Raw genomic sequence first — 24,656 nt, 5'->3', positions numbered from 1 at the left:
CCATTTGAGTTTAGTCAAGTGTTTGGCCACTTAACATTACTCTGGATGTACACTTCCAAACCACAAGGAAACTTGGAACCAGTATTGAATTCTATGAGCTGTTTCTCAGCTGAGACTCCTGACTGACAGAGGTGAGCTCAGAACCAGGCCACATGCAGCAGGGAGGAGGGATATGTCAAGAAAGCTCTGAGAATATCACTGGCCACCATGCAAGCCTCAAGTCACATGTCCACATGTGCAGACCACAGCACATGGCAGAGGAAACTCAAAACTATCAAGATGCATAATACTGAACCCAGAGGGGAAGTAAGCAATCACCTCTTCAAGACACTAGATCAGTAAAATGAACCTATACAAATCACCATCTTTCCCAATGGCTGGCTGCCGGACAACCAGCCATGGACTCCCACTAATGACAGCCACCAGCCCAGCATAGGAGCCTCTCACCTCATTCCCCAAACATGCAGATGGGGGGCAACAAATGGAAGTCCTAGAGCAGTGAGGAGGGGACAAAGGTAGTATTGCCAGGCGGCAGCTTGTCAGCACCCAGACAGCTGCACTGGTCTTACTGGCAAGGAGTTGCCTGGTCCAGCCCTATTCTGACAAATCAGAAGTATCTTTGGGAGTTCACAAACCTAGTTTCCATCCAGTCTCCCGACCCAATGACAAACCAAGGCCGACCTTAACTACCAATGGGAAACCATCAGTGTAGAGTGGACACAGAGATGTCCAGGAGAAAGAAAAACATTGCTGACAAGTAGATACGTTGTGGCAAGTAAAGGGGGGGGAGGATGATGAGTGTTGTTACTAACAAGTCCCTCAAGAAACATCTGGCCAGCAGTCCCAGTGAAAGCAAGGGGTCCAACCACAAGGCCACTTCCCCTCTTTCCTTTCCCCTCTGGCTTCAGTTTTCCTAGAAGACACCAGTTCACACTTCACCTGCCACAGTTCTCCTGAGAAAAGAGCTCCTTTTAACTTAAAATCACTTAGCAGTTTAGCAGCAGCAATATGACCTTTGCAAATACAAGGATACTGTGTTGGTTTTTTCTACCCTGCACATGTTCCTATCCACTCAACTTCACACCAAACAAAATTCCCCAAAGGGAATGTGCTGGGGTCTACTTTCCTGGTTAAGCAGGTGCAGCTGAAACACCCAATCCTTAGGGAAGAAGGTAGAATCCTTTGCCCCACAAGGCTCCCCTCGCAGGCTGCCCCAGACCAGCAACAACACCAAAACCCAAGCTCTGGGGAAAACAGAGGGTGCGAGTACTCGGGAGGCATCCATGTGGCTGCTGGTTAGGCCAGTCTCACTGTCCTGATTCTAAACAAGGCATCAATCCAGTCTGGCCAGATCCCTGATCACACTATTATCACTGCCAATCCACTTTCACCACAGATTCGGGGGCTAAGAAGGATCTAGATAGAAGAAACAGATCAACACAGACTATCAAAAGGAAAAGGTCAGAGGTCACATGAATCATACCCTACAGCCACGTATCAAGGCCATAGGCCTAAAAGGAAAAGGCAAGGCAGAGCAACAGAGCTGGGGGTAGGGAGTACTTTGAAGAAGAGAAAGGGAAGGAAAGGGAAAGAGGAAGAAGGGGGAGGGTAAGAGTAAGGAGGAAGACAAGGATGCTGAAGGGCAGGATGAGAAGGAACAGGAAGAAGACGGTAAGAAGAGTAAGGAAAAAGAGGAGGAGGAATGGGAGAAGGACCAGGTAGAGAGAAGTCAATCATCTATCCCAACTCCCGACCTCTCCACCCTCCTCCTTTTGTCACACACAGGGAAAACCAAGTTAGACCCATGGAACTGGTGACATCCTATCTGTCATGCCTAGACTCGAGGAAAAGCCACAGCCTCCCTCTGTGATTTACTCAGGTTTCTTCTAGGACAAAGAGCAAGATGCAGCAAAGTCACAGGTCAACATCCAAACTTTCTCTACAGCATGTAAGACTAGTGCCCTCAGGTCCTCCCCCTGGGCTAAAAGTTGTTAGTAGTAGCATGTAAATGGACAGAGCACAGCCAGGTGTGACCACAGTAAGCAGATGTTACGAGCAGACAGGTCAGCAGAAAGACAGATGTCACGACCCAGCCACAATCGTAAGGGCTACAAAGAGCAGAAGAGGCTGGGTGCATGGGACTAAGCTCTGGTGATGTAGAAAATGAAAGAAGAGACGAAGCTAAAGGTAGAAAATGGTATCAATTGGCCAAGAACATGACAGGCAATAGCACATGCTCCAACCCAAGGGGCCCCAAAGGCTCTGGCCCTCAGATGGTCATCCATGACTGATGCACCTAGAATCTCTCACACACCCAGGCTGCAATGGTGAGTGCTGGGCCCCACCATACCCAGATAGCAGCTGGAGGAAAGTCTGGGTCTGTACAGGCTGGGATCTGTACTGGGGACCTGGATCCACATGACAGGGATAAATTCACACAGACCACAATGGTGTCTCCAGCTAGACGAGAGGAATGGCTGAACCAAAAGTCCAATGTGAATCCATTGAGATTCTCAGGGAGGAAGAAGGGAGGGTGGGACATCCTGAGGGATGTGAAAAAAAGGTCTTCAAAGCGTCATGAACAGAATCTAAAGTTGCAAAGGAACACAGTGCAGACTGGAAAGTAGAGAACAAGTGGAAGGTAGTTGAGGCAGGCAATGACCTGAGATCTCTATGTGACTAGTTAGGAGGAAAGGGAAGCAGAGCCTGGGGCTGCAGGGTTGAGGGTTCAGTGCTGGGGTCCCTGTCACCCAGATGCATGCTGCTTCTCTGGGAAGCTCATAGCAAAGCAAATTTTTGGAAAGGTGAAAAAGGAGAAAACACACACACACACTGTCAAGCCTTTAGAATGAGTGTAGCTGCCGAGGACCAGAAAAGGCGCAAGGGCAGCAGACAGTAGGATCAAGAAAGGAAGACGCAATCAGAGAGAAGCAGGGGAAGGATTTGGAGAGAAAAGTCTTGCTCCCATGCCATGGTCTACCTAGAGCAGAGCAAGCCTGGATACTGCCCTACCCTCAGGACTTGAGTATACTCAAATAGGGTAATAGACAGGCCAAAATATGGGGTGAGGGTTACAGAGCCACTAGCACAGAAAGAGGAGGAAATGTTACCCTGAGCCTTCCCTGAGCTCCATCCTGTCTCCTGATCAGCAGCAGCCTGCCATCTCAGATGGCCTCAGTTCTTCCTCTATGGACATCCAACCCTGCAGGCTCTTTGGTCAGGGACTTGGAGCTGCAGAAGCACTTGGCCACTGATCAGGGCACACCCGAGAACCAGCTCTAACTTATCTAGTCCTCAGCTGGCACCATGGCACATCTATAGGACCTCGCAGCAGGGAGCTGAACCAGTCACCGCAATACCCCAAAGTAGTCTCTGCACTCGTAGATGCATGCACGCTGGACATGCAGAGAGCCAGGCCCGCACATCTCACCAGGAACCCCACTAACTGCCCAGATGCAGTATCCAGGTGGAAACCACACATCAAAGGAGCACCCCACATCCTGGTCTGCCTACAGTGTTTCTGCCCCGACTTCAGAACAGATGTGAGGAGCAGGAGCAACATTTCATTTTGTCAATCATCTGGCCTGGTAGCTTTGTGTTCTGAGGAACAGATGGCCCTGAGCTTTGCATTCCCAGGTGCACCACATCCTGGAGCTCTGCATACCTGGCTGCCACATACCTGACAGTCAGACCATACACCTGAAAACTAATCCCAGATTTGCAAGCTGCCATGAACCAAAGAGCTGATCGTGGACATGCAAGCTGATCATGAACCTGAGAGCTAACCATAGACCTACAAGTTGGTCACAGACCTGAGAACCGACAGATCTAAGAGCTGACCACAAACCTGAGAACTGACTATAAATTTAAGTACTGACCATGGACCTGAGACCAGACCACAGACATAAAATGTAGCCATAGATCTAAGGGCTGACCACAGATCTGAGAGCTGATCATAAAGTGGAGAGTGGACCATGGTTGTGAGAGCTGACCATGGGCTTAAGAGCTTACCATGGATGTGAGAAGTTTACCATGGATGTGAAAGCTGACCATATCCACAAGCATAAGACTTTTGCATGTTCACGTTCCTGACATCACATTTCACATCTGGTCCAACAAAGCTCTTAACCTCAAAACACTAGGAAGAGCTTCCTTTAGAATCACTGTGGAGCTCACCTAGACAGTAAAATCTTTACAGGGGTGTCTATCCTCATAGCGTATCACATCAGGATGCCTGCCCAGGGATGCCTTCGGGCACAGTATAAAAGAAAAAAGGCTGAGATGCCATGGTAAGCCATGAAGGTAGCAACTTTTCCCTTGGGGCCTTGCCCCTCACCCTCCCTGTAAAAGTGGGGATGGGCACTGTACCCACCAGGTCAGCCATTCTCCCTGGCCAGTTCTAGAATAAGCTCAGGATCCCCACACAACAGCAGAAACTTCCTTGGGGTATAGGTCAATCCCTGCTGGTGATGAACTCAAAAAAAGACCCAGCGGCTGTCTGAACACAGAGACAGGGTTGGAGCCAGGGTGTTGGCAGGGGTCACACATACATGGTAGCAGCACCTGGGACAAGCAGAGAAACAGAAACTAGGAGTGGGCCCTGGAAGGGGAAGCCATTGCCTCCTGCTACCAGAACTGTGCTCTTGGCTGCAGGACATGTGTCATCTTCCTTGGAAGTATTGCCAGGGTACTGTCCATGACATGAGTGAGTTCACCATAGACCAGAGGTTCTAGACTCCAGCCTACCCACAGAGCCAATCTCTGGACACAGTGGCATGCACAGGTACCCGGCACATCTCAGAAAGAACAGTGGACATAAGAAAGAACAGGAGCTTTCAGCCCTAACGAACAGTAAAAGATGAACACTGAGACTTCCTCACGAGAGGCATGGGGTTTGGTGCAACAAACTAGGTCTCCGGCTTGTCCTAGAAACTATCCAATGGCTTGCTTCTAAACCTCTTCTTTTGCTTAAGCTACCCTTGGGCTGACAGGTAGCTCAGGGATTCTGTACTATATAATCCTTCCAATTACACCCCAGGGCCTGAAGAAGCCCAGTTGTTGTCACTAGGAAATGGAACAGCACCTGCCGTTCACACATAAGATAGAGCCAGCAAATGGGGGTCAACCTGGACAAGAAGACTCACATCTGCGGAGAGCAAGACGACCACGTGACATCGATAACCATGCCCACAACCTGAAAGAAGACACAACACACACCAGAGCCAGATGTATTTTCTACACATTCTTCTGGATGACAGATGTAAGATCAGCCTATAATCTAGAAGGGCTCAAGCCACACTGACCAAGGTTGCAGCCAACAAAAAGCAAGGCCCCTGTGACAGGTGTCACATCTTAAGGCTCAGTGAGAAGGCTATCTCACATCACCCAAAAAGGTACTCCATACCTCAGGAGCTTAGGTCCTGACCTTCAGGGCCTCTAAGCAACTTAGTAATTGCAGTCTCAGAGGAGACACCAGCAGGCCTGCATCAATTAGAAGCAGTAGCAGGAAAAAACACTGGATCAGTTTGCTGCAAGATATTGCACTTTAACTCAGCTCAAACCAATCTCTTTCAAAGAAAGCAATTAATTGTGCACGAAAAGATGAATCACACTGCAAGAAGCAATTCCTGCTCCTGCAAGGGGCAGAGGCAGCACAGGGCAGTGCAGAAGGGAGCAAACACACACAAGTAGAGAAGGAAACCAGGCCAACAGCCACCTCTGGTCCCAATAAGGCTTTTGGTAAGCAGCCCCAGGCCAGTAAGTGTCAATGTTCCCTAAGGCCTAGGACCTCCAGCAAGGTCATCTTCAGGAATAAGACAAGCAGATGAGTCACAACCCAAGTAAGGCAGGTTGACCTGACCACTGACTTCTCCAAGCCCACAGGAAGTACACACAAATCATAACCCCTGGGTACTCACAGCCAAGGGCTACTGAGTAGAAAGTGTTCAGAGGACGTTTCTGCAAGAGTCGTCCTGACATGCTGCTCTCTTCCTACTGAGCTGCAATGGTCAACGGTGAGAGGGTGCAGGTTAGTTTGTCAACTGAACAAAAGCTAGGGTCATCTGGGAAGAGGGAACCTCAAATGAAAAAAAAAAATGCCTCCATCAATTTGTGAACCATTCTCTTGATTAATGATCAATGTGGAAGGACTCAGCCTACTGTGGGCAGAACAAACCTGGGCAGATGAGTCTAGAAAGAAAGCTGAGCAAGACATGGGAGCACACCAGTAAGCAGCATCCTTCCATGGTCTCTGCTTCAGCTCCTCCTCCTTGAGTTCTTGATTTGGCTTTTCCTTCGTGATGGACTATGAGCTGTTAGATTAAGAGAATCCTTTCTTCCCTGAGTTGCTTTTGGTCATGATGGCTACACAATAGAAACCTTGTTAGGCCAGAGGAGAACTCACTAGAACATGGCAACTCTGCAGGTATATGGTCCGCGGAGCAGGAGTGCAATGTTCTCTCACACACCTGGAGCTGCTGGTACAGTGCTGCAGGACAGCTGGCTCGGAAGACACCCAGGGCATTCATCTTTCTGTTGAAGCTGACCCTTACCTGGTACACACTTATTCCATCAACACAGTAAATCAACAAAAGCGCCCCCGATGAGATTCCCCCAAGGCTTATGCAAACAGGAGCAAAGCCTCGAACTTAAGAGTCATGACCCAGGATACTCAGAAGAGAATGGAGCCTGCACAGGAGAAACAGTTAGCTCAGCTGTTTCCAAGGCATCAGCTTAGTATCTACCAACTACAAGAAAGGAAGGCAGAGAGGTGAAATAGGAACACTCAAGAAAGGCTTCCATGTGGTTTAAATCTGAATGCATCCAACACCAACCAGAAGACCTAGGAAGCCAAAAGATCAGCAAAACTGGCAAAGCTGAATTATACTGGTGAGAAAAAGACTCGATTACTAAGATCAGGAATGAAGGACAAGACAATCCAGCCTCACAGAAATGAAAGGAAAAGAGTTACCAGTGACAATCAGGGAGCAATGAGTTAATCAGCCAGGTGCAGTAAGAATTCCTAGCACTATACAAACAGTAAAGCTGACTCAGAACTCAGAAAGAAGGAAAACTCTCAATAGATCACACACAAACACAATGATTAAGATTAAATTTAACCTAAGTTCAAGACCTGTAAAATAATTCTTAAAACATCAGTGAAATTAATTGAAGAGATGGGAAAGATGGTGGGAGAGTGGATAAGAAAGATGCAATGGTAAGAGAGAGGGGGGGAAGAGTATTTTGTATGTTAACTTTAAAAAAATCAATAAAATGAGAAATTAAGATGAACTCAGCATGATTGGAAGCATACCACTGCAATGGTAAAACTCCCCTGAAGAACCGACAGACTCGTGATTACCTCTGTCCAAGTTCAGGCTGGCTTTTTGTGGAAACTGACAAGCTAAGCCTGAAATTCATATCAAAATGATAGGAAATGGCCAAGGCAAGACTTAGAAGGACAACAAAACAAAAAAAATTAAGGGACTCACATTCTGACTCCAAAGCTTACTACAAAGCTACAGTAATCAAGAGAGTCTGATGCCAGCAAAAGATGGGCATGTCAACCAATCAAATACAAATGAGTCCAGAAAAAGTTTGTATGTTCACAGTCAATTAAATTTTCAACACATGTAGTAAGATGGTTCAGTAGAGAATAAGACTCTTTCCAATAAATGCTACTGAATGACTAGATAGTCACATACAAAAGAAGCAAGACCCCCTACCTTGCTTGACTACAGGTCTTAAAACAGATATCTTTGTAACCTCAAATTAGATTCAAGCAACCAAACAAAAAGCAAGGCATAGTCCATCAAAATTAATACCACTAATGCCTCAAATAACATTCAAGAAATGAATACAATAAACCAAATGGGAAAACAAATCATGAATCACACAGTTGGTAAGGGTCTAACACCTAAAATATATATAGAATTCTAATAACTCAACAACTTTTTCAAAAAGATAAATGTGCTGTGGATTTGAATCTTCAAAGTAGACATATAAATACCCAATAAGCTCATGAAGAAACTCAACGTCAGGGAAATGCACATCAAACCACAGAGATGTCACTTTATCCCTACCGGGACAGTTATTATCAAAGACGAGCAATAACAAGTGCTGTTTGGGGATGTGGAAACATTGGAACCGTCACTCACTGCTAGTGGAACGTGAAACAACCTGGTTGTGGAAAGCACCCAGCAGTTCCTCAAAAGCTAAGCTCACTTGGCCAGCACCTCCACAGCTGGGTTTACACCCAAGAAAACAGAAACCTATGTTCAAACAAAAGCTTGAACATGGACGTTTACAGCAGCCCTACCTATAACAGACAACTGTCCATCAATACCACACAAAATGCAATATGTATCTATACAAAGAAATAGCACTGGGTCATAAAAGCAAATGAAGTATTGCCAATGACACACCATGGGCCATCCCAGAAAATATTGTGCAGAGTCAAAGCATCTGACAGGACACAGACTGCTGAATCCCATTCAAAGGAAACATCTAGAACCAGTGACCCAGAGACAAAAAGTAAATTCATGGTTGCCAGGGTTTCAGGGGGAATGGAAATGGGGGTGACTACAAATCAGCTTTAGTTTTCTTTTCAGGGTGCGAAAATACCCTGAAATTAGAGAGTGCTAGTGGTCACACAAGCTGGTGAACACAAGGAAACGCTGAGCTGTATATTTTAGAACAGTATTTTTATGTTATCTGAACTTTATAAATTATAGATAATAGTAAAAGACACCAGTACAGACTCTTCCAAATGAAAAGAAGGAATGTTCCACAGATATGCACACACACACACACACACACACACACACACACACACATGAAACAAATATTCAAGAGGTAGGGCCTCAGTTACCCACGTGCTCAGTCAGTGGGGCTGAGATAAGGAAAACCCTGGTCCTAAGGAAGCAGCTGGTTTAGGCCACACCCACACCATGTGCACAAAAGCAGAACCCATTGCTTCACAAACTGCAAGCAGCCATGGAATGACGAAACCTCTCCATGAAGACTTCTCCAGACTGGTAATGCAGCTCCAAGGCAAGGGCCACAAGATGCAAGATGAAAGCTGAGGAAGCTAAAGACCCATAGCATTTGGCCAGCCAAGGTGAATGACAAGGACCAGGGCTCAGAAGAACATCCTGGAGGAGGCAACACTGAGCAAGTCTGGGATGGACATTGAATCGACTCAACTCAGTCGAGGCTGGGCACAATGGGCACAGATGCAGAAGTGACTACACCTTCTCATTAGTTAAGACAGGCCCTAATGCAAACACCACTGAAAGACTATGAAGTTCTCCCACTGCACACCTGTGTACGCCACGCAGCTCATGCCATTTTGCCCTCCAGAAGGTGAATAGGGAGGGCAGCGTTGCATCTATCCTACATACCACTGCAGGAGAATATGGTCATTGAGGTCATCAAAGCATAGGTGTTGGATTCCTTTTAACACTGGGGTATATGGGACCTCTCCCCAAGTAGAATTTTATTCAAAACAATAAAATGGAAGAAAAATCATACATTAATGTCTTTGGGACTGTTATTCACAGCCCCTAGGTATACCACCATGTCCCTATTGTCCAGGATTCTGTCGATCACAGAGACACCCCCACAGCCCAGAAGTCCCAGGTCACTTGGAGCTCCTATACTTCCCCAACTCCACCTCCAGTGCAACCTCTTCCATGGAAGCATCTGCTTATCTGCATATAAAGACACAATTTACAGTCAGCTCAGGGACTCAACCAGACTCAAATCCCCACTCTCAGGAACAACAACAGCAATGGAGCAGACATGGCACCCCACAACTCACCACACCTTCCCACTAATGCAAACCCAGACCAAGGACCGTGTTCACTGAAAAGAAAGCAAAGGCCTGAGAACCAAGAGCAGGCAGCTCCTCTTAGCCCACAGTGCTTGTTCCTACTACTGTCCGCCATATCAGACACAGAGCTCCCCATTTCCTGACTTTGCTCCTGTGTCACAGTACCCCAACAGTCACCCCTTCCTTGCCTCTCCAGCTGGCTCTGAAGCTCCAAAGCAAAGCCTTAAGGACTCAGCTTCTGCCATCTGCACCAGGGCCCATGTGCTCTCCACACCAGGGCATCTCTGGCACTAGGCCATTCGAGACTGGCTCCGTGAAGAGTCTTAGTCAGAATTATGCTCTAAGGCTAGAGGAGTAGGGTCCCAGGCTGTGGGGAAGATGGGTCACCAGTGTCCTTGCAGGGGGAGGCAAAACCCCCAGAGCCATGAAGGTGACAGGCCTGACATGCAAAGTACCTTGGAAAGCATACAGTAGACCAAGGCCCTCCGGTCAGGGGCCTCTCCTCACTTCCCAGCATGCCCTCCCCAGGTCCTGTTTTTCCTTTAAGATCCAGCAGAGCCAAGGGAAATTGGAACTCTGTAAAGATAACAGCAAGCTGGTCTGGGGAAACCCCAAAGCTTCTGCACCAAGTAAGGCAGGATGGTGGAAGTGAGACCCCATCTGACCCAGTGGAGGGTCTCAGACAGCTTCATGTCTGTCACAGGGCACTGTTTTGTTTACCTTATTGGTCAGTTGCCAAGGCTCACTCCTGTCTCCCACACATGACCTGGTGCTTTCCTCCCACCTGGACAGTGCAGAGTACACCATCTGACTGCAACAGTGAGGGCCCCCAGGTCGTTATAACAAAACAGGAAGTTATGACAGACCTGAAAAACCCCAACTGTGATGAAGGAGAAAAGCAGCAAAACATGTCCTAAGAAATCTGCCTGCTCCTCGGACAGATGCCATCCCAACAGAACAAGCCCTAGGAGAGTGACTCCAAATGACCCTAGATCATGCACAGCAAGGGTGGGCCTCAGCTCCAAGATGCGAGGAACACTTGACACTGAGCTGGACAAAGCAAGTGTTCATTGAACCCCCTCCCCCCCCAACAAAGCTCTGTAGCAACCCCCAAACACCCCAGGAGCTCACTGACCAATGAGAGTAGCAACTTTTCTTCCAGGAGAAGGCTCTCAGAGTCCACAGGAGGAGCTGCTGGCTCTCAACACCTACATGTGTGTCACCCGGGTGATCAGAGCCAGCAGCCCAAAGATGTCCCTACTCATCATGCAGTCAGCAACAATCACCAAAAGGTAGACGAGAGAAGCTGCTCAGGGCTGAAGAGTATGCCTCCCTGGCTCCTACTAAGGACCTCAGATAGGGCCTAGTATAATGGAGCCACAAGCCCAAATGGACCCAGGACCACACACCCAAACCATGCCAACAGCAAACTCCCAGAGAGGCAACAACCAGGCTCAGCAAAATGGCCCTGAAATACCAAGGAGGCCACCCTCAGAAACAAGAAAAGGTACAATGGGCCAGCAAGCCTGACAGCCCATCATCCCACAGCCTTAGACAAGGTCAGGGATCCTCCTAAATAAACAAGACCAAATTTAGCCTTCCTCTAGTTCTCCTACCCCTGAGGCAGCCAGATGCCTCCCAACTGCAGTTAACACCCCTACTCTCCTACAGTGGCTGCCCAGGTTGACAGGCCTAAGCCAAGATAGCTACCTGCTACCAAGAACGCCAGACCATCCCATCACACACACAGACAGATGTTTCCCACGTAACCTCAAGGAATGCCACTGCCAAGCCCAAAGAAGCACCTGCCTGGTGGCAATGCTCCCTCCCAGCATGCCATGACCTATCTACCACAGAACCACCATCCTGCAAAGGTTCTGGGGGACAGGTCCACAGAGTTATAGTCACAAAGTGCCTCTCAGACTTGTGCATAGATGTACAAACACAAATCCAGACCCCAGGGAGAAGGTAACTGGGAAAGGGCAAGAATACTAGGTCAGTAGCCAGTGAGGGTCCTGGAAATCCCACCTCACCCCCAGAGACTGACAGGCATGGCTTGAACTGCAGGATTCCTTTCCCCCTCGACAGCGGCATGTTCCCTGCACCTGTAGGCAACAGGAGAGGATCTCCCACTGAGTTTTCCTGGGAAAACACCTACTCCTGCTTCACCTGAATGAACTGCACTCAAGGGAGGAGCATTATCAAACCTGCCTGTTTGTCCAAGTACATGGGGCCTTCAGTGGGGGGGGGGGTCCCAGAACCCTGAACCCCTCCTAGAGAGGTGAGCAGAAGGACAGCAGCCATGGAGCTGCCAACCACAGTCACTGCCAAAAGCCATTATTAATATAGCAAAGGAACAAACTTGTAGGATGCCTACTATCAAAAAGAAGAGACGAGAAAGACATAGGGCACCCCATGCACAATCATCATCAGGAAGGCACCACCAGATGCTTGCATGGCGAAGGGCTGAACCCTACTAATGGAAGGGTATGAAATAGTGCACACCCAAAAATACACACACACTGAATGTTCAATCAGTCCCAGGAAAACGAGCACCCATACCCACACAGAAGTGGAAGCCCCAGGAAGGCAAGAACTTATTAGAACCAATGTTTAGTAACTCACTGTACCCCAAAGGCCTGCCTACTGGGAATGAATGAACCATGTGACCATACAGTGCAATACAACTCAGTCATGAGCCAGGTCAACTGTTGACACACAAAACTGAGGAACCTCAAAATCATCACACCATGCTCAGTGAGAGAAAACAGACATCAAACTGAACATCGTATGAGTCCATGATGTGAAAACATCATGAAAGACAGAATCTAACAGGACAGCAGAGCTGAAGTGGGTGGGGCTAGGAGCTGGGGCCAGGAGCTGGGGCCGAGCACTGCAGAGGGCCAGGCGGGAAGTGTTGCAAAACCGCTTCATGGCAACAGCTGCATAAATGCAGGCATTTTCCAAAAGTCATTGACCTGTACAGCCTCCTAGGTAAATCAAATGGTATGCACATTTGTTATTCCTCAATAAAAGTGTTTAAAGGAAAAGGGGGGAAAGTTACAGTTCAAGAACTTTTAGACTTTTCCACTAACCACAAAAGTGTGTCTGACCATACTTATCCCTATGGCACATGAGGTGCAAGCAGAGCCAATGCTAACGACACTGTGGCAGGACAACACATTGCCTTTGGTGTCAGCTGACTTAGACACTTCCCACCCTGTCTCCACCTTCATCCTGACATGGGTATCAGCAACTTCAAGGAAACCCACCAGGGTCCACTCTGCCCTCTATCCACTCGTGGAGAACCCCAAACCACGCACAGGGTTACTGTCAGAGGCCAAGCACCTGGATGTAATGCATACGTCGAAAGCTGTCAACAGGGAAAAAAAAAAAAACATGACAAAGCAAAGCCTGGAATCCCTTCAGGCTGGAGAAGAGAGGGGCAGGAAAGAAGAGCTCTAAACATATTACCGAAAGCCAGGACATAAGCTGGTCCTGGAAGGATCAGTGAGAGCCACCTGCCCCTGCAGGGATCTGGAGCCAGGCGTCCCTAGGAAAAAACAGTGGTTCAGAGGCCACAGATGTAGAAATGTGTTCTACTTGAGCAACAAGCACTGTGAGGGAGAAGAGGGAACAAGAGCAGGGGAGCCCGCACCAGTGCAGAAGCAAGACTTCTGGGGAGTCCCAAGTGTTCCAGCAGGCCAAGGCAGCCAGAGAGCAAAGCTGCAGGAGATGAGGTTCCTCGGGGACCAGTGCCAGGTCATACAGGAGGCTATAACCGTTAGCCACATGCGTTCAGGCTCAGTGAATGGTTGGCCAGCCATGTGGCAGCAGCTCAGCACACAGAGATAAAGTGAAGATGAGGCTGCTGTCCCTAGGGACTCATCAAGTTCCACACATCAAGCTAGGAGGGCAGAGGCAAGGCCTCAAGAGCCTTGTGCTTGCCCAGCAGCACTGGCAGACAGGCAGCCTCCTCTCCGCTTTAGCATACTTAACCAGATTTCCAGGTGATTCTGGCTTGCTGAAGCATCAACAGGCAGGAGCAGAAGATGATCCAGGGTCACATGTCTGACAAGAGAGGGCATGGGGCACTGAAGAGATGGCTCAGCAGTTCAGAACACACTGCTCTCCTAGAAAACCCATTTGGTTCCCAGCACCCATGTTCCCAGCACTCACAACCACCTGAAGCTCTAGCTCCAGGGATCCAGTGCCCTCTCCGTGGGCACCTACACACACATACACAAACACACACACACACACACGGAAATAAATATATTTTTAAAGAAAGGTAGCAGACGGCAAGGTCAATGCTGACTCGGGATGTGGTCTACCTAAGCCTCTAAGGGGAGAGAAAGGCCTGGGAACAATCTGAACAGGCAAGCGCACCAGCTGGAAAGTCCAACCATGTGAGGTTGAATGAGAATGGTAAGAGTCAGATTCATCATGGAGACTGTGTTTTGAAGTATAGCCAGTTTAGAGGAGGAATAGGGCCAGATCAGAAGGCAGGAGCTGGTCCAACAGTTCCAATGTGAAAAGGCAGCTAGCTCTGTTCTACACGCATACCCCAGGACAAAGGGCAGGGAGAATAACCCAGAGCCTCAGCAAACTTCAAGGGAAAGCACCATACCCTCATTAGAGAGCTAATCAAGAAGACAAATGGCTCATGGTCACAATGGTCAATCAGTATATCAGAACTCTGCCGTAACTAGTCCATGGAGATACTCCTGGAAATGATTTGAAGGCATTCCATTTACAAAAGGAAAAACAAACCCAGACGCAGTGTGTTCTGGACTTGTAAAGCACTGGTGTCCGGATATCACACCCAGGGTAGGATCCCCTTACATAAAACATTAAGCCCTGCCCACCCAGAGCCCCGGCCAGGGCCTAAGACCCTTTGCATCATAAAGGTTGACCTATACAAGATAACTACCCAAGCATCCTACAGAGGACCAGCTGATACAGCTTCTCTATGTGGTGTGGGGCATCCAGCAATCACTCCTCTAGTGGCATACCACCTCTCAAAACAACCCTTCACAGTTTAAATGTTGGAGGAGCCACACAGGCACCAGGGTATTGTTATCACTAATGCCAAGCAGAAGCACAACAGTGACTCAAGTATCTCAGAGAGAAAGTCCAAAGACATGCTCACAAAACAGAGCAGTTGTGAGAAACTGTGGGCTAAGGACCAACAGTGAGGAGCCAGCCTCCCACAGAGCCCACAGGGATGCTGCATTAAGCTGGTGCATGCCACTCCCAATCTGCCAATACTAGAGTATTATTAAATCAGAGTAGGATTTCCATGTCTGGATCAAAATTATCCTAGCATCAACATAGACAATGGCCTCTCATCGGTCTTACACTGTGGATGCTCCACTGTCATTCATCATTAAGGAAAGCCCAGAAAGTTTTCTCACACTGTATCTTGTCAGGAGGTTTGCACCAGGGTCCTTAGTCGACTGAGGAACTCAAGACCAGGCTGGGTGAAACAGTTCAGTACTGCCTTCCCAGAGAATTAGTTCTGGACCTTTCTAGGTTTCACTATGCCTGAAGGCCAAAACCTAATCTACTCTCCAGGAAAGAGGAGAGGCCAGACCTTCCAAATTCCCTCCCTGCAACTCCAAAGGTAGTGCTTGCAAGGCAGACCTAGCTGGCCAAGGCCTTACCTGACTACCTAATAGCACCAGGAGCCTGGCCAGCGTAGGCACCTCCCCAGGCCTTTGGAGAGTCTGTCAGTGTAGGAGATTCCCAAGTATCCTCACAAATGAAAAGGGCTCAGTCACTGCACTGGGAGGGGCACAAGTCAGCCTTCCCTGTCTCAGTCATACTGATCATTCCGTGAGTTCACATCAGGGCAGGACATCCAGTGTGAGCTGTCACTGAACAGCACAGGATAGAAAGTGAACACCTCAGAGCTAAGGCCATTTCCAGAGAGAGCTCACACTCTTCTAACTGTAACGTAGGGAAGCTGGCTCCTCTTCATGAGTCAAAGACTCTCAGCTGTAGTCTCACTGCTGGGGACAGGAACTCCCAAGACCCTTCACAGAGGCATATCTGGGCTGGGTTTCTGTGACTTCCCAATCAGACCATGAAAACACCCATCAGATTCCAAATCCAAGCAGAGAGCCCCTCCCTGTGTCTATGTGGACCATGTGAACCACAAATGCCCCCAAATGCCACTGGGCCATCCAACAGCTCTACTCAAAGTGCTTACTTCAAATATGGAAAATATTTACTATTTCAAACCGCCCCCATGCACCCAGGCCCCTCAACACCTCTGGAGCAATTAAAGTAGGCCACAGGGAAGATGGCAGTCCAACAGAGAGACACTGCACTCTCAAAGGCTAGTCAATAACAGAGAGACACATGGTTCCACTGGGACAGATCTGGGGTTGGCGACAAGCATAGCATGGAAGCAGACGACCACCAGGTGGATCTCTAAATTCTAAACATTGTATCTCAAAACCCTAAACATTGAAAGCAGCCAGGAAATGATGTCTGTGGAAAGTCACCTGTGTTTACAAATCAGAAATGGTTTCATACAGTGGTCAGAAGCACCAGCAACAGTAACATAAATGTTGCAATACGGTCTCACTTGATCCTATCACTCTGGGAGAGGAGAGCCGCCCTGTCTTACTTTTGGGGGGATAAATGGGGATGGAGACAAGGGTCCTCTTGCTATCTTGGAACTCATTCTGTAGTTCAGGCTGTCCATGAACTCAGAAATCCAACTGCCTCTGCCTCCAGAGTTTTGGGATTGCAGGTGTGCACCCCCACTGCCCGGTGATCCTGTCTTACATATTCAGGAATCTGACCATAATTCAGACTGCCTGATGAAATCTCTGATCACAAACAGCAGTGTCAAATGGAGGACCACTGTGACTTCTTAGCTACTACCTACCTATCCTGAGACTAAATGGAGGGACACATAGTCCCAGTCCCTTCACATTGGGACAGTTGTAAGGAGAGGCAGTCACAGCATGGAAACAGATAACCACCAGCTGTATCTCAAAAATTTTTTTTTTTTTTGATTTTTCGAGACAGGGTTTCCCTGTAGTTTCTAGAGCCTGTCCTGGACCTAGCTCTTGTAGACCAGGCTGGTCTCGAACTCACAGAGATCCGCCTGCCTCTGCCTCCCGAGTGCTGGGATTAAAGGCGTGCGCCACCACCGCCCGGCTTCTCAAAATTTTAAATACTGAAAATAGCCTGTTCCAGCAGGAAAGGCCAGGCCACATGCTCTAACAATGAATAAAGAGACAAGTGAGCCAATCCCACTTCAAGAAAGTGCTAGAAAGAATGGTTCACTGGTTAAGAGCACGTCCTGCTCTTACAAAGGACCCAAGTTTGATTCCTAGCACACAGTTCCAGGGGATAAATGCCCTCTTTTGACCTCCATAGGCACCATACTCATGTACTCACACGTGTATACACACACACACACACACACACACACACACACACTTAAGAAAAATGTGTTTTGATGTTGTATGTATGTGTGGTTTGGGAGGGTTGTTATTTTGTTTTGTTTTGTTTTTTGGACAGGGCTTCTCTGTGTAAATCTGACAGTTCTGAAGAAGACCAGGCTGTCTTCAAACTCACAGAGATCCACCTGCCTCTGCTTCCCCAGTGCTGAGATTAAAGGCTTGGACTACCATTGCCCAGTAAAAATAACTTTTTAAAAAGAGTGCTGGTCTTCTGTGGAGGCTGGCTGCAGTGGGCCTGGCTGGGTCCTCTGTGCTGCACAGCCCATCTTAGCCTCAGTCTCAGCTTCAGCCTCTCCTGCAGCTTTGAACATCACAAAGACAAATGGAATCTAGGTGAGGACTAGGAAGTAAGCATGGCCAGAGAAGGTGTGGCTTAATCTGGGTATACCATCCTGAGAAGTGGGAAAGGAGAAGCAACTACAGAATTTCCAAGAAGTCAAGCCTTAAGGGGAAAAAAAGCAGATGCTGGAGAGATGGTTCAGCAGTTAAGAGCACTAACTGCTCTTTCAGAGGACTCGGGTTCAACTCCCAGCACCCACATGGCAGCTTACAACTGTCTATAACTCCGGTTCCAGGGGACCTGACACCCATGGCAAAACACCAATGTACATAAAGAAAAAGAGCAATAGGTTAGGTACTGGGAAGGATGTGGAGAAACCAAGAACCACAAGGGGGATGTGAAATGACTGCGGTCAGGGGGCTGGAGAGTTGGATCAGCAGTTAAGAGCACATGTTGCTCTTAAATAGGACCCTAGTTTGATTCCTAGCACCCACATAGCTCAGAACTGTTTGTAACTCACAAGGAATCCAAGGCCCTCTTCCGACCTCTGTGGGCACCAAGTACACACTTGCTACACAGACATACATTCAGACAAAACACACACCTAGAATAGTAACGTAATATATGTGAGCGTGTGTATATTATGTTACATAAATATATATATACATATATACGAGAGAGAGAGAGAGAGAGAGAGAGAGAGAGAGAGAGAGAGAGAGAGAGAGAGAGAGAGAAGAAATGGGACAGCATGGTAGCACCTCCAGAGGCAGGACACAGTTTCTTCAGGACTCAGCAAGTCCTCTGCAAGGCCCTGAGAGCAGAAAACACCCATGCACAAGAACACATACACCAGAGTCACAACAGTTTTCACAAACAAGATGCAAAAACAGTCCAATGCTCACTAACTGATCACTGGACAAACACAAGCACACAGGGACAACTGTCCATCCACAGATAGTAATGAAGCACACTGATGTATGCTATGACAGGAAAGATTCTGATGACTCCTTGCTAAGTTAAAAAAAGAAAAAAGCCAGACACAAAAGCCACATGCTCCACAGGTCCACTTCCAGGAACCGGGAACCTCCAGAATAGACAAATCCTCAGAGGTGGCAAACATACAATTGGTGGGCAGAAGCAACGGAGGGTGCCAGCCAATGCATGGAGCTTCCCTTTGAGGTGACTGAATTTTCCTGCATTGAGTGCAAGGAAATAATGCTAGTCCTGGCACCAAGAGTCCCAGAGTGAAGTGTGGGCAGAATCTGGAAAGAGTAAAGTGGAGACTGCCCTTGTGAAGGCTGCTAGGAGGACAGAACCGACCTCAGGAAGTCAGAACTACAGCCCCTTCCACACTAGTGGGAAAACCTAGCAGTGGAGATAAATCCGAAGAGGCAGGAGGGAGAAGAAAGCAGGCCAGGCTGTCTGCCTGAGTCTATCCATCCACAGCAGTTCTGACCTGCCTCTCCCTATCCCATGGCCCAAGAACACCTGCTGACTAGGGACCCTTGGTCCCCACTAACTCACTGCCAGTTCTCCAAGACCATGACTGCCTGGAAAAGGCCACTTGGGAGTATACTAAGCAAAGCAGGAAACCAGCTCCAAATGACATCTGACTCTGAATACAAAGCAGGACCAAGGGCCAGCACAGCCTAACCATGTAAGGGTGAGAAGAACTCTGAAGCAAGCTCTCCAGCATTTACCTTCTCCGCCCGCTGCCAGTCAATGAGTGAGGAGCTTAGAGCTAAAAGCACACTGTTAAAACACCGACCAGATCAGCAGAGCAGTAACATGCATGACCCAGGTCACCCACTCCTCTCCCAGGGACACCAAGTCAAACTAGGAGTCAGTCAGAGGCAATGTGGCAGTCACTACTAGTAAGACAGAAAGTTGCAGGTTCCCCTGGCTACCTGGAAAACTACTTCTGAAGGGTCACCAGCTGGGACAAGGGTCCTCAGAAAATGGACCAAAGACTCTCTCTCAAAGAGTGGCTGAGCCACGACTGCTTTTTTTCCTAACACTGTGCAATGACTTCAACTCTCTCACTCCCACTAAAGGGACCATGGAGCTTCCCTGCCCTGGCACCGGGTTAAAGTGACCAATTCCTCTGCCAGCAAACGGAGTGTCAGCTGAGTGTTCTGTGCTTAACATTTTCAGTTTTGACATCTAACACAATGACTACTGATAGTACAACACACACACACACACACACACACATGAGCTTCCACAGTTTTTTAAAAACACAAGACAAAAGTCTGCCTACAGTGATGCATTTGGACAACACTATAAGGTCAAAGGGCTAGAAGCAACCTGAAGGCCCTCAGCAGCACAGCTCAGTAACTGCAGTGGGCCACCCTGCCAGGCAAGGATGCCAGCCAGGATTGCTGGTGAGACAAGAGCAGGCTGAACAAGATGTTCTGGAGATCCCAGGGTGCTGACGACAAAGCTATGATTAAAATTTACATACATGGGCTGGGGCCTATAGCTAAGGAGGGAAGTCTGGGGTTCAAGCCCAATGTAAAAAAAAAAAAAAATTACGTGTTGTTTTAAGAGGGGTCGCCTCTGGATTAGGAAGAGGAGGGGGGTATCAGAGAGAAGACTGTCAAAACTACAAATGCAGAAACAAACTACCTACTGCTTGTGCATAAAAGGAAAAAATGCCTTCAGAGCCCGCGTGACTATTTCAAATCGGACACTTTCCTCCTGGGAACCAACTCCCTTAGGCAGCAGCTAAGGCGCTGTGCTGTGCTGGGCAGAACCGAGCTTGTTTCCCACAGTGAAAACTCCTTTCCAGTCCCGAACACGGATGGAGAAGTCCGTCTGTCATCAGGGGCACACGCTCACCAAGGAGCACAGTCAATCACAAGCACGTTTTCTGAGTCTAGTATAACCAACGAATTAAAATCTACCTCACTTGAGAATTCGCCACTTTCTCTCCCCAGCTTCTTTCCTATAGCACCCAAACCCCCACCAAGGAAGCAGGCCCCAGAATACAAGTATGCCCTTCGTGGTCATTCCATTGAGGGTATGACTGCCCCTGGGGACTGGTTCGGAATTAACTTAGGTACAATTCACCAAGACAAATACTTCTTCTACATACAGATGCAGTGCAAAACTCCAGAGAGCCAAAAAAAATAAATAAATAAAAATAAAATAAAAATTCAGAGAACATGTTGCTAAACAAAAGTGAGGCAAGCTGGGCATGGTGGTGTGCCATTCTTCAATCCCAGCAGACGCAAGTGGATCTCTGTCTACCTGATGTACACAGTGAGTTCCAGGCCAGCCACGACTACCTGATAAGTTCCTGTTCCTAGAAGAAGGTGAAGTACGACCCCCCCCTTTAATGTCATCGGAAAGAAGTGCGCGTGTGCGTGATCGAAACACAACAGAACCTCCAGAACTCAGAATCAGAAATTACTAGAAAGAATGTTTTCACAGCAAAATTCTTTTCCCTAGGAGATGAAAGTGCCCTCCCGTGCCTAATTTTCCTGACATTTCTGAGGCTTTGAAGCCACAGCGAACGGATCTGAATCATCTGAACAAAACCACGCTACAGTGACATGTTACTGGAAGGCCTAGAATAGAATGCTAAATATACGGGCACACACCCATACAGGCCCTTGTAGAAAACGATCACACGTGAAACTACAGCAAGCTGTCCACACCTTGAGAGGACAGACAGTGTCTCTCCAGCAGGGGACTAGAACACTCGCATGTTTATAAGTTAAATCACAAAATACAGCAACAACGCCTGCTTTTTACTTATAATAAAAATCAAGCCTCCGCTGTCTTGAGAACTCAGCTCAATGAAACTCTTCTCTCATGCCTCCTGCCAGGAAGGAAACAAGACCCTCCCCTGAAATCTACATCAGGCCTGTATCCAAGCCCTGGCATTGGCCCAACTGTTCACCTAGGCAAGGAGAGGAGAGGGGAGTACGTGGCTTCATAGTTCCATCTGTGACATTACCCTTTCTTCTTAAACAAGCATGCCACTTGGAGCCACATTCTGCTTTATTTGGGTTGGCAGTTTAAGTACCAACAGTGGGGTGGCACCATGGCTGCAATGCTGAACTAGGTCAGCCCCAGCCTGCTCCCCGGAGCTCCCGGTGTCCCAGGCCTCAGCTCCCCTCTGCCTCCCAGAGGAGAGAACCCAGGGTTTCAGGGTGGGACTAAGGACTGGAGGAGCAGCCCTAGAAGATAAAGGGCTTTGGCATCATTTTTGGCCTTGAAGAGCTTTTCAACACCTTTTCATTTAGTAAACAAGGATTATAAAGTCCTCCAGGGCTTGAATAGAGCTGCTTCATTTGAGAACTAGTGTGATTACACGTTACATGCTAAAATAAGTGTGCTTCACACCTCAGGACCCCCACCACCACCAGAAAACAGGGCCAAGGAATGAATCTAGGGACCAGGCAGGACTCAGACAATGGAGCTCAAGATTTGGGGGTGAGGTCTATTGTGACTTCATGAGGAAAGCTCAGGGATAGGGCCAGGGAGCAGAATTAGAGGCCAGGATTCATGCTCAGAGGCCAAGGGTAGATGCAGGATCTGAGGTTTTAGGGTAGGGACTCAGAATTCAGGGTCAGTGTGGTCTGGGTTGAGAGGACAAGGGACCAAAATTTGAAAGCTGGGTTTCTGTTGTCAGAATTCAGACTTTGAAAAATCTGAGTCAGAAACTGGGGGGTCGAGATTGAATCAGGAGACCTGTGGTCAGCATGTGGTGAGGTTTAGAGGCCAGGGCATCCAAGTACCAGGATTCTGGGTCAAAATTCCAGATCAGTACTGTGGCTCTGGAGTTAGGGAGCGGAAGCGGGATAGGGATTTGCTCTGTCTGGATCACAGCAAGGTACCAGCATCAGGACTCAAAGATCCAGACTTAGGCTAGGTTCCTGTAGTCTGGGTTAAGACGGGGGGGTTCAAAAGTCAGGTCTTCGAGTTTGGCCTCGGGGACCAAAAAAGCGGTGTCAAGGTCCGGGATGGGTTGCTGCAAGTTTCCTGGTCTAGGGTCCTACTATGGGGTCAGAGTCTGGGGCCTGGGGGATTCCTGGTCCGTGTCCCCCCACTGTGGGTAAGGAGCATCAGAGTCACACGTCCAAAAGACAACTGGCCCGGGGTCCGTGGCTGTAGAAGGCGCTGTAGAGGCAGGAATTTAGGGTCTCCAGCTGGAAATGGGGATGTCAGGGTCCGGGGCTGGGAGACTCCTGGCCCGCAGCCGCCCCTCCCTAGCCGACGGCGCGGCACTTACGTCGTCGAAGAGCGAGCCCACGTTGGCCGTGACCAGCAGGACCGCGGTGCCGGGGGCGGCCGCCTTCCCCGCCATGGTGCCCGGGCGGAGCGGGCGCTGGACTGGGTGGCGGCGGCCGCTTCCTGCGGGGCCGGGCGGGCTGGGGTCTCGCGGGGCCGCGGGGCGTCAGCTGCGCCGGGGGACAGCACCGGGGCGCATCGCGGGCTCCGCGGGTCGGACCGGGCCTGGCCGGGGCTCCAGCCTCGCGGTCGCTGGCTCTTCGCTGCTCCGCGGCCCCGCGCCCGCTCGCCGCCGCGCCTCACAGCGGCCCGCGCGCAGCCATTAGACCCGCCGGGAAAGTTCCCGCAGCCGCCGCCGCCGACTCCGGCTGGGGCAAGTCCCGCCCCACAGAGGGTGGGACCGTAGGAGGCGGAGCTAGTGGTCGCGCCGGGGGCGGGGCCTAAGGGTGGGGAGGGGCCTGCGGGCAGCCTACTGCCTGAGGGCCTCCGCGCCCCCGCTCAGGGTCCGCTGGAAGGGCGGGGCCTCGGGCCAGAGCCAGACTGAGGGGCGGGGCCTGAGCAGGGGCGGGGTCTTCCTACAGGAGCTGAGCCTAGGGAGGGGCGGAACCAACACCAGACAGAGGCGAGGCCTATGGGGTATTTCTGTCAGTCAGAACCCTGGGTCCTCCCCTGGCTTTGCCCCGCCCTGCCGCGGTTACGCGCACATTCCACCCTCCTCTCCCATGACGTCACGACCCCGCTACCAAGGCACCTCTTAAAGGAGCCGCGAGCTCAGATACATGCAACCCGCTCACTCTTGTTGGGAGCCTGGAGCTCCGGGACCTTCGGTCCTAGCCCAGAAGGGGAACGCGACTTCAGCCGAGGTCCTGCCCCTTACGAGTACGGGGAATCGGACGTTGGCGAATCGTGGAAGAGACCGAGATCACGGAGAATTGGGGAGGAGCCTCCTTTAGCCCGGGCTCTGGGTCTGCAAAGAGTGGGACTGCAGACCAAGTGTATGGGATTTTGCAATTTCCTAACACGTCCGCCCAGTTCCTTAAGTAGGAAGGATTTTGCTTACAAGACAGAAAGTTGTTGGCATCCAGAAACAGAAAAATTAATAATCCTTTTAAGAAACAAGTGTATTGGTGTGCTCCTGTAATCGCAGCACTCAGAGGCGTTGGCAGGTTTGTTGAGTTTGAGGCCAGCCTGGGCTATAGCTTGAGACTGTGCAAAAAAAAGAAAGAAAGGAAGGAAGGAAGGAAAGAAGGAAGGAAGGAAGGAAGGAAGGAAGGAAGGAAGGAAGGAAGGAAGGAAAAGAAAGAGAGAGAGAGAGAGAGAAAGAAAGAAAGAAAGAAAGAACAAAAGGGAGGGAGGGAGGGAAGGAGAAAGGAAAGGAAGAAAGGAGAGAGAGAGAGAGAGAGAGAGAGAGAGAGAATATGTTCAGAGTAAGTGCTTGCCAGCTGCCATCCACATGCCATACCCAGGGACAGTTCCCAGAGTTGGGGATGTAGTCAGTTGGGAATTTTAACCACCATAGAGAGCTGGGATGGATGGAAGGAATGCTGGTTGGAAGAGCAGAGTTACTTTAGTCCTAGATGTAGATGGAATCAAGAAATTTCTCTGAGGCAGAGCCAGTTAGTTGATCTGGAAGTGGGACAGAGCTGCTAGCGAAATAGTGAGCTGGGTTGTCCTAGCTAGTCTAGACCACCAGAAAGCCCTGGCCCATGGGGCTGCTGCATCTTAGACTTAGGGAAGGCATTCTCCTTAAAAAAAACAGTGCTACAGATACACCAGAACCCTTTTGCAATGAGAGTTCTCCCAGTGGGTTCATTCTTCA

General features: G+C 49.2%; 1 protein-coding gene across 1 annotated transcript in view; it reads right to left on the bottom strand.

Moving 5' to 3' along the window:
- Inpp5a (inositol polyphosphate-5-phosphatase A) overlaps nucleotides 1–23,000 on the bottom strand; it is a 192,059-nt gene extending 169,059 nt beyond the window's left edge. Inside the window, exon 1 of the mRNA XM_038334393.1 lies at nucleotides 22,839–23,000. Within this exon, the coding sequence (XP_038190321.1) occupies nucleotides 22,839–22,913 (75 nt within the window). The 5' untranslated portion in view covers nucleotides 22,914–23,000. The remainder of the gene's footprint in view (nucleotides 1–22,838) is intronic.
- Nucleotides 23,001–24,656: the final 1,656 nt, after the last annotated feature.

The sequence above is a fragment of the Arvicola amphibius genome, chromosome 1 (assembly GCF_903992535.2).
Source record: "Arvicola amphibius chromosome 1, mArvAmp1.2, whole genome shotgun sequence".
Classification (NCBI taxonomy): Eukaryota; Metazoa; Chordata; class Mammalia; order Rodentia; family Cricetidae; genus Arvicola; species Arvicola amphibius.
The sequence above is the reverse complement of the archived record's forward strand: the minus strand, read 5'-3'. Positions and strand labels throughout refer to the sequence as shown.